General features: G+C 44.2%; 1 protein-coding gene across 1 annotated transcript in view; it reads right to left on the reverse strand.

Annotated features, from left to right (window-relative positions):
- Window positions 1–6154, reverse strand: part of ALDH1L2 (aldehyde dehydrogenase 1 family member L2) — a 33809-nt gene extending 27655 nt beyond the window's left edge. Inside the window, exons 1-3 of the mRNA XM_063133409.1 lie at window positions 5976–6154; window positions 2143–2287; window positions 1402–1636 (exon numbers count right to left, since the gene is read on the reverse strand). Coding sequence (XP_062989479.1) covers window positions 1402–1636; window positions 2143–2287; window positions 5976–6026 — 431 coding nt within the window. The 5' untranslated portion in view covers window positions 6027–6154. The remainder of the gene's footprint in view (window positions 1–1401; window positions 1637–2142; window positions 2288–5975) is intronic.
- Window positions 6155–10414: the final 4260 nt, after the last annotated feature.

The following is a 10414-nucleotide window of genomic DNA, read 5'->3' on the forward strand; positions in this document are numbered from 1 at the left end:
CACTTTACCCCATGGTAGCTTCGGAGTGGCGGCAGGTGATCTACATGATGCAGCCACCACTCCGAAGGGATCCAGTAGCAAAGCCCCAAAGCTCCGCACTAAAAAAGTTGGGTACTTACCCTGACTTTTTTAGCTTGAAGCCAGGCTCTGCACCTCTGCGGAGCCTTTTCAAGAAAAAAATTAAAGGGGGTGTTGGAAGGGGGCGGACAAGGAGCTCCAGGCTCCATACTGTAAATAAAGAAATATTTTTTAAAAAAAATGGAGGTGGCTGGGAGGAGAGGAATGGGGCAGCAAGGAGGCTGCCGCCACTGTTGGGCCGAGCACCGAGGATAGGGGAGGAATGGGGCAGCCGGCTCTCCTCCCTCTGAGCTCGCTCTGGCTGCCCCGTTCCTCTCCCCCCACCATTTTTAATTTTTAATATGTAGATGTGAACCTTCACATTTAAAGATTAAAAATTTAAACATGGGGTGGGGGAGAGGAATGGGGCAGCCAGAGCGAGCTCAGAGGGAGGAGAGCCAGCTGCCCTGTTCCTCCCCTCTCCTTGGTTTTGCCAGCAGTGGCAGCAGCAACTCCGATTTGGCACTCCTTCCCATGCAGATGCTGGCAAGGAGCACCAATTCAGGACCCAGGGCCTTAGGGCGCAGACCCGAGTCCGTCAAGACAGGGGCCAAGTCACATGGATTCCACAGACACGTGGACCATTTTTTTTTCCACTTTTGGGTGGGGGATTTGCATTAGCACAAGTGTGCGTTAGCACTACTTCACAGTGGTGCAGTGGCACTAATCTGCATTAGTTAATGCACATTAAGCTAATGCACATTAACTGGTGTGCATTAGCACATTTCTGCTAATGTGAATTAGTACAAGTAGAATGAAATTCTGGTGAAGAAAATCTGATTCCCTCAATGAGCAGATGACAGAATGAAAGACACCTAGCAGTCTGCAGGGACTGGATTTACATGGAACGGATACGTGGACGTAAGTGAGGCAGGTGGCTACTAGGAGAAGGGCTTTCTCTGCTGTGGCACCCTGGCTGTGGAACGAGCTCCCCAGAGAAGCCTGCCTGCTGCCTACACTGGATTCTTTTTGTCGCCAACTGAAGACCTTTTTATTTTCTCAGTATTTTAACACCTAAATTTAAACTTTGCTGTTTTAATTCTGTATTTTAATCCTATATCAATTTCTGCTGTGTGGTTTTATCCAGGTTGTGCTTTTTATATTGTATTTTGTATTTGGGTTTTTAGATTGTTGGATGTTTTATTATGTTCTTAATGGTTTTAATTTTTGTGAACTGCCCAGAGAGCTTCAGCTATTGGGCGGTATAAAAATGTAATAAAATAAATAAATAAATAAATAAATAAAATGGAACGGATTTAACTATATCCACATATCCTTACTCACCAGTTGATTGCAGATGCTCCCCTGTGACGGGGAAGGATTGACGGGTGGTAAATAATCGACCCATGCTTTGGACTGTCAATAACATCCATGGGAATGAACTGTGTACAGAACGGGAGGACATTCAGGTCTGCTCCAACTGACTGATAGGCATCAATTACTTCTTGGACAGGTTTGCCTTTCACTCTCCACCTCGGGAACTTAAACACAGGGGTCCCATCCTTTTCTGCAGCTGAGGCTGGGAAATAAAGGTAATAGGAAACAAAGCCCTATGAGGAGAGACTGAAAGACCTGGGCATGTTCCCATGGTCAGGCAAGCCAAATGCAGAATAGGGCATCAGTGTCTACAGTGTTTAATAAATAAATGAATAAAAAATAATGTCCTTTATGATTGAGGATTTGATAAATGTTTGCCTTTAAAAAAAAATAGGGTGCACACCCTAATGAAATGTGCTACGCATGCCTATGGCTCTTGCTCTCCCTCCTCTTTCTCATCATTGCTACCACTTGCTTGCTTGACAGGTGGGGAGCCAGTGAGCAAGCAGGCAATGGCATCTACAGGTCCTGCTCCTCACCACTACCATTGCTGGGCCAGCTTGAGAGGCAGAAAAATGAGCAAGTTGCAACGGTGAAGAAGAGGAACAAGTCCAAGGTGCCCCTGCTGGGGTGCCCATCCATGCCTAACCTTGATGCTGGCCCTGCCCACTATAAATAGTGTAGCCATTGTAAGACATAAGAACTTACCCAAAGGGTCGGCCTTTCCATTTTTGTCTGGGACTGTGAACACTCCCACAACTTTGTGTCCTGCTTTTTGTAAGTTCTGGTAGACTTCTTGTCCAAAAAGACTCTGGCCTATTAAAGCCAGCTTCAGTTTATTTTGGTAATAATCCTGTCAGCAAAAGAAAAAAAAAAGGCCAAATACAGTTCAGAAACCCCAAAGGATAGCTTAAAGTTGCTTTAAAGGCAAATATTCGCTTGACTTGGGCCTGGAGATGAATAAGCAAAAAGGGCAATTCTCTTGGTGATTTATAGCAATGGCCTTCAACAGGTGAAGACCCACCTCAGACTCCCAACCTGCAACATCGGACCCACTTTTGCAATTTCCCCCATGCCCAACATGTCGGCGGCTGCTTTGTTGTGACCCAGCTGGACTGATTTCATGACCCATTTTGGGGTCGCGACCCACCAGTTGAAGACCACTGATTTACAGAAGAATATGTAACTACATAAAACACAAAAATGCAACATGATTATAAAAGGCAAAACCAGGTTTTCTCCCTCTCCCATAGTACTAGAACTCAGGGACATCCCATGAAGTTGATTGATGGGAGGTTGTGGTTGACAGCTGGTTGGCCGCTGTGTGAACAGAGTGCTGGACTAGATGGACCCTTAGTCTGATCCAGCATGACTCTTCTTATATTCTTAAGTTGAAACAGCATTGGAATGAAAGCAGAATAAAACACAGAATAACACACAGTAAGTACAGTAATGCCCAAGGTCTAAAAAGCAGTAACATGTGCATTTTATGGTGGAAAAACTGAGTCAATAGATTGGTCTTCACCTGGTGCCAAAAAGATAACAATGTAAACACCAGGTGAGTCTTTCATTCCACCACAGAGAGGGGGCCACCACTGAAAAGACCCCTCCTTAGTAACCACCATCTGCTTGTCACTTCCTTTGGTGGCAGCCTCTGAAAATAAACTTAATAGCCTCTATTCCGGAAGTGTTGTTATGATGGTTCCCTACTAGTTACAAAGAAGTAACTAGCACACAGAGAATGAATTGCTATTTCATTTTCTTTTTAAAACAGACATTGGAATGTATTAGTAGTTGTACAAAACATTACCAGATATACACACATGAAGGTCTTTTAAAAACAATAAGAGAAAATAAATTAATAGTTACTTAAATACTTAATGAACTTACCAAGAAAGAAAGGTTGACAGCTAAATCTCTATATGAAACATGGTGGAGGGTGTGTGTGATAAAACAAAACAAAACTGAGATAGGTTTTAATTAGAGAGCCAAATACGTTGTACTTACCATAGCATATTCAAGGTGCAATCCTGTGCATGTTTAAACAGAAAAAAATGGTCTTCATGCTGGCTGGGGCATGCTGGGAGTTGTAGGCTTTTTCTGTCTAAATATGCATAGGATTACTCCTTTAATTTGCTTATTGGCCTGTAAGATTCTCCACAAGAGAGATGAATGGAAATCATGAATTCACATATTTTTTCTTTTGAGCTGGCATCTAAACCAATTGAACTGTTGTTGTTTAAAAATGGATACTGTTTTATACTGTTGTTTTTATATATTTTGGTTTTAAATTTTGTATACTTTTTTTAATGTCCACTGTTTTTAACTTTTGTAAACCACCCAGAGAGCTTCGGCTAAGGAGTGGTATATAAATTTAATAAATAAATAAATAAATAACTTGATGTATCCATTTATATATGTCCATCACCTTCTAGACCTTATCTAGCTGCAGTTGCCCAGAGGATAGATTTCCAGTATATAGCTATGCATAGTTTGGCTGCAGCACGTAGCTGCTCTTTATGTGGCAACTTCATCTTAAAAGAAGCAGGGTCACTGCTTAACATTTTCTATGGAGTGTTCTCCTTTTTTCCCCTTCTAGCTAAGAAGCTTGTAGTGGCAATCTAAAGCAAATCCCGGCTAAAGCAAAGCAAAGCCCCTCCCCACCCATATGCAATGTGCTGTCGTCAGTCAGTCATTCTCATATTTAGCATTGCTGATGCAATCCAAGGAGTTCAGATTAATCCTTCTTACTATATCAATCCCTGGACACAAATATTTCATTCAGGCTGCTGACAGTTGCACCGGTGGCTGTGCAGTCAAACACAGTGTGCTGTGGGCTTCGGTAAGGCAACAGCGAGTTGACAGAGCCTGCAAATTTCACCATCTGGATTTGGATTTCCAGAGAGGGGGGTAGCTGTGTTGGTCTTGCTGCAGCAAAAACAACCAAGAGTCTGGTGGCACCTTAAAGACTAACACCTTCATGATGTGCATAAGCTTTTGTGGATGACAACCTGCTTGGATTGTCTTTCCTGTTTGCACCCAAATTTAAGAGGAATTTAATAAAGAGAACTAAAGGGAACTTCTGCACAATGCCCGAAAAGCAGACCATGAGTGCATTTTAGCCATGCACCCACAATTGATTTTTCAGTGACAATCACAAATGTCCTGCCTCCAGTAAACAGATGGCGGGATGGTGTAGTCCTCCTGCAGAGACCTTCATGACTTTCAAAATATTTTAAAATCTGCTTGATGTGCTCTCTTATGTAAAACGCTGGGAAAGTGCTCAGTCTCCAAGTGGTTTAAAAAAACAAAAACCTTAAAGAAATGGTGGATGTGGGGAGGACAGGCTGAGGTGGGGAGTTGTGTTGCTCATAACCAATCATACCACAATAATCAACACATACCTGCTACCGTCTTGCAGTCACATATAACAACAAAGGTTTAGAAACCTGGGTCCTGCAAGACCTGGGTTCAAATCTGCTAAACCCAGGGTTGCTGAGCAACCCTGAGCCAATAATCCTTTCTCAGCCTAACCTACCACACAGGGATGTTGTAAAGATCATATGAGAGAAAACTGTGAAAGCTTCCCTGAGCTGCTTTGCGGAACATTAGGATATAAATGTGATCCAAAATGAAATGGATGTGCTATCAGGAAAAATTCCCAGATGCATGTGTATGTGTGTATAGAACTTATTGCGCGGGGATCAAATGCATCACCCCTCCGTCATTAGCACTCCCAGGAATGACACCGGGCACATCAGTCGGGAAGCAAGTGGGCATGTACTGCACGCATCTGCATGCATGCATGCACTCACACACAATCCAGTTGTGGATTCAATTTTTGTGAACCGCCCAGAGAGCTTCGGCTATTGGGTGGTATAGAAATGTAATAAATAAATAAATAAAGTCCCAAAAGAAGAACCATCCCACCCAGACAGACTCCCAGACAGACTAATGCTGTTAAATCCAACACCAGTGTAGGTAGCGCTGACCACATACTGGATGGGGAACACTAGTGCAGATTCCTTGCAGTGCATGATGCTTGAGATTTGGGGAGGGTGGAATAAAGATTCTGTCTTTAAGACTAGGAACATCCCATACAAGAAGCCACTTCTGGCATTACGGTGGAGGGTAGGAAGGTTAGCCTTTCAAAAACATCAGGGGCCAAATTCCTCTGAGAAGTTTTTTTGTTTGATTTTTTTACCCCCCACCCCACCCACACACAGCAAAACCAAAATATTGTCCATTCACATTCCTGTTCCCCCCTCCCTTCCGTTCCAGCTCTGTCGTATCTATTCGTTTCCTTGCCACCCAAAAAACGCGCCTCAATTCTTGCAAGTACACCTCTCTGCCCAACAAACCAGAATAAACAGGGGGCACCTCTTCGTAAAAATCGATTTGCCACCTCTGCCTCAGCCTCCTCTTCCTGGGAGAGGGCGACAGGACAGCGCATCCTTCCAATTTTCTCCTCCTCAAGTAAATATATATATTTATATAAACATGTATAATATATATATATATATATATATATAAAGACTCACTGTGGCCGTGGTGGAGAATTTCCTTAGCAAGTGGTTGGCTTTGGAGAGCATTTCGCCCGTGGGAGAATCCAGAGCTGCTCTCACGCGGGGACGATTTGCCACCTGAAGGCAAATCCTGAAGAATCCTCTGGAGCTGGTGGAAGAGATTCCTTGTCCAGCTCTTGGGTACCCAGCAGAAGACAGGCTCGCAATAGCAGCAGCAGCAGCAGCGTCTAGTCTGATGCAACTCAGGCGAGCTGCTTTTGGCATCCGGCCAGGCACAAGCCAGCTCCGCGGGCGCGCGCAAAGGGGAGGCCCCCGCCTCAGCGGCAGGAGGGGCGGGGGCGCGCTTGGCTGCTGGGCTTTCTCCCCTCACCCTCCGCCCCTCAAGCAACGGGGAATTTGGAACAAAGGGCAAACACAACACAACACACACACATACACACACCGGTCTGTCTGGAAGCCTTCCAAGCTGGGGTCGGGGGACCTGCGCTTTCAGCCAGGCTCTCTTTGGTTGAGGAGGGGACTCGGGAAGGTTGCCTCCCCCCCCCCCCGCTTTCCTGACAGGGCTTCCCCCACCTCCTGGAGCAGGAAGAAATGTAACAGGGAAGGGTATGGTATAGGGGTGCACGTGAAGTGTTCACTTGTCGGGTGCATCATATGAACATAAGGACATCAGAAGAGCCCTGCTGGATCAGACCAAGGGTCGATCTAGTATGGCATTCTGTTCACACAGTGGCCAACCAGCTGTGGACCAGGAACCCAGAAGCAGGACACAAGTGCAACAGCCCATGCAACCGGCGTACATAGGCATACTGCCTCAGGTAGTGGAGGTAGCATAGAGACATCAGGACTAATAAGGCACTGTGAGCCGTCTCCTCCAGGACTTTGTCTAACCCCTTCTAAAGTCATCCAAATTGGTGACCATCACTACATCTTGTGGTAGTGAATTCCATGGTTTAACTATGCACTGTGTGAAGAGGTCCTTCCTTTTCTCTGTCCTGAACCTCCCATCAATCAGCTTCATGGGATGACCCCATTGGGCTCTGGTATTATGAGAGAGCCTACAATAAAGCAGAATCCCCCAAACTGGTGCCATCCAGATGTGCCAGATTGCAACTTCCATGGCCAATGACCATGTTGATTGGGAATAATGGAAGTTGCAGTCCAACACACATGGAGGGTAGTTGATTGGTAGAAGGCCTCTGTATTGCCCCACTTTGTCGTGAGAGCACATCTGGAGAGCTACCAGTTCCCAACCCTTGTTGTAAAACAGGAGGTGTCCCTTCAAAAAACAGCCACCTGACAACTCCAGTATAAAACATTTTGAGGGATTCTTCCTCTTCAGTATATAGAATATCACATCTCCACAAGATGCAATGTAGGTCTTTTATTTAAATAACAACATTCTGAGCCTTAAAACATGAATACCACACCCCTGAAGTGTGTCTTCATTATAAAATATTTGATGTAGCAGGATCAGGTGGGAGGTGAGTTGTCCTGAGGATTGGGAGGGGTCTTCTGTAAACCTGTTCAGTGTGTTCTAAGCCAGCTGTGCGTCTCTTACACCCTACCCTGCAGGGATCTGGGAAGTACAAAAGAAAGTACTACTTCACACAGTGCATAGTTATATTCACATCCTCAAGAAGTGTTGTTGGCCACCAACTTAAAAGGCTTTAATGGAGGTTAGACAAATTCACAGAGGAGGCTATCAATGGCTACTAATTAATTGCCTTGGGGGGTCCAACCATTTATTCCAGTGGCAAGCAAGATGGCCCTGAGAAATTCAAGCATAGGCTGTAATAGAGACAGGCATGCCTAGTTTTCAACATCAGGTCATTAGAGATATACGGGATCTGAAAATGCAGTCCCTGTTTTTATTGCAGAAAATACCTCATTCTTTTTTCTCTCCATCTGACAAAGCATGGAAGACACTCTGCTAGACTGGGCATCCAACAAATGAAGTGGATAAACATGTTGCATGTCTTGACGCAGAAGCAAACTTTTATGTAGAGCATATAACCCAGAGCCGGCCCTACCACTAGGTAGCTGCTTCAGGTGGCAGGTGCTGGGAGGCAGGGAGTGGTGACAAGATGTTGCAGTGCAGCACTGCAAGCCCCATCACATCTAGGTCAAAACATGCGACACCCGTCCCTTCTCTGTCATCACTCCTATGTCACTTCCTGAAAACAGGAAGTAATTAGGCCCATTCAGTCTGGTAGGGGAGAGCAGCAACCGGACTTTCTCTGGGGGGTTTTGTGGTGCAACGAAGGCCAGAAGGGGCGGAAGACACAAGAGAGGCAGATGACATCATGTGAGCAATCAGTGAGTGCCCAGTAACGAACATGCAGTAAAACATTTGTCGGATGGAGCTTTGTGTATGCCCTGCAGCTTTTAAACTAGATTGTTGCCCTGAGGTGCATTGGAGGATGCTGTCCTATTGTCAGTGCTGAAGTAAGATTCAACAGCTGGTCTGGTTGGCTTCCATAGATGGAAAGTCTATTGTGGGCAGGGATAAACTTGTTCTTCACATCAGGTACCAAAATGCATTGGGTTGGCCATGTGTATAGAGCCATGCCTAAGCCGCAACAGGGTAATGATCACACTTATAAGTAAATCCCATTGACCTATGTGGAATTTACTTCTGCATAAACATGCTCAAGATTATTCTGTTAAGAGAGAGTATGAGTTGGCAAGTCCCCAATTCAAATCTTGTCTCCAAGATGAACTCACCAAGTAACCTTATTTATTTATTTATTTATTTATTGCATTTATATACCGCCCCATAGCCAAACTCTCTGGGCAGTTTACAAAGTTAAAAACAGTAAACATTAAAAACAAATATACAAAGTTTAAAAACATAAAAAGCATAAAAACAATAGTATCTTTATAAAATATATTTTTATTTAAAATATTTATATACCACTCTTCAGCACCCTTCAGCAAAACTTTTACGGTGGTTTACAAAATGAAGAGAAAATACAACAAAGGCCAGATCTACACCAAGCAGGACCTAGCACTATGAAAGTGGTATGAAAGCAGTATATAAGAGGCAGGAGCCACACCAAGCAGGACCTAGCACTATGAAAGTGGTATGAAAGCAGTATATAAGAGGCAGGAACCACACCAAGCAGGATCTAGCACTATGAAAGCAGCATGAAACCAGTATATGGTATGTGTCAATGGGCCCCAACAGGTATCAGTGCACTTCAATACCACTATAAAGCAGTAGTGTGGCTCCTGCCGCTTATATATTGCTTTCATACTGCTTTCATAGTGCTATAACCTGCTTGGTGTAGATCTGGCCAAAGAGTCTTGTGGCACCTTAAAGACTAACACATTTATTATAGCATAAGCTTTCTTGGATACAGTCCATTTCATCACATACATGAAGTATCCTCAAATGGCAGGTGTATATACATAGTGTTGTGGGGGCAGGTGAGATCAGAGGGAATTGAAATGCAGAAAGTACAGGCAGTGATAATTCACAGTGGCCATTCACAAACATTTGTTGGGGCATAGCACAGACATCCTTGCGCTGGTGAATAGATTAATACATGTAGTACGATAACAAACCTCTGCCCTTGTTGACGCCACAGGAGATGGAGTTGAATCTCTGGGCGAGCTGTAGTTAGCAGTTTCGTGTTGAAATCCATCTTTGATGTTCCTTTGTTTAGGAATGGCACCTTAAGGTCATTGACAGTGTCCTGGGAGCCCACCTACCATGGCTGATAGATTTATTTATAACATCTAAATCCTTGCTGTTGGACACTTGGATTTTTGGCAAACCCAAATTCTTTTGCAAGAATTCTAGACGATATCTCCCGGAGAGAGGCAAATCCCAGAATCCCATTCACAAAACAAGAGAGAAAGGATCCCTAATTGGAGACTGCAGTTCTGTTGATCCACAGCCTATTTTCACCCAGACTAGCACTAGTTTACCTGTTCAGGTCTGTGCTTTGCAATACATGGCAATTTGCAACAAGCCTCATTTTAAATGGACATATTTTTCCTGTCGCCGCTGAAACAAAGGAATTTCAATTCATCAGTTATAGAAACAGGTCTTCTGACCCAGGGAAAGGTATCTTTAAATGCCCACCTATTTACAGAGGTTTTTCTCCATCCCCTCTTTTTGCATGATGTATATGCATCCGTGTGTTCAAGTTGGATCTATTTTTAAGTGATTAAGTTGGGAACTCTTAGCTGCTTTGTGCAGTTTGCCCTGGTGGTCCAGTGGTGAGAACTGTGGCTCAGGTTCTTGTAATGTTTGCATCCCAGATTATTCTGGGCCTCCACCTGGTACTGAGTGGAAAACAGGCACTACGAATCATGCAGAAAAACAAGCATGAATGCATTATGAACTCTAGATAAGCTCTATCGCCTTTCCCTTCTTGCTATCACGACTGTGTCTCAGGATTAGCATGAGCACAGGTTCTTCTTAGGATAAATCTTTCTCTCAT

This window comes from Elgaria multicarinata, chromosome 9, assembly GCF_023053635.1.
Source record: "Elgaria multicarinata webbii isolate HBS135686 ecotype San Diego chromosome 9, rElgMul1.1.pri, whole genome shotgun sequence".
Taxonomy (NCBI): domain Eukaryota; kingdom Metazoa; phylum Chordata; class Lepidosauria; order Squamata; family Anguidae; genus Elgaria; species Elgaria multicarinata.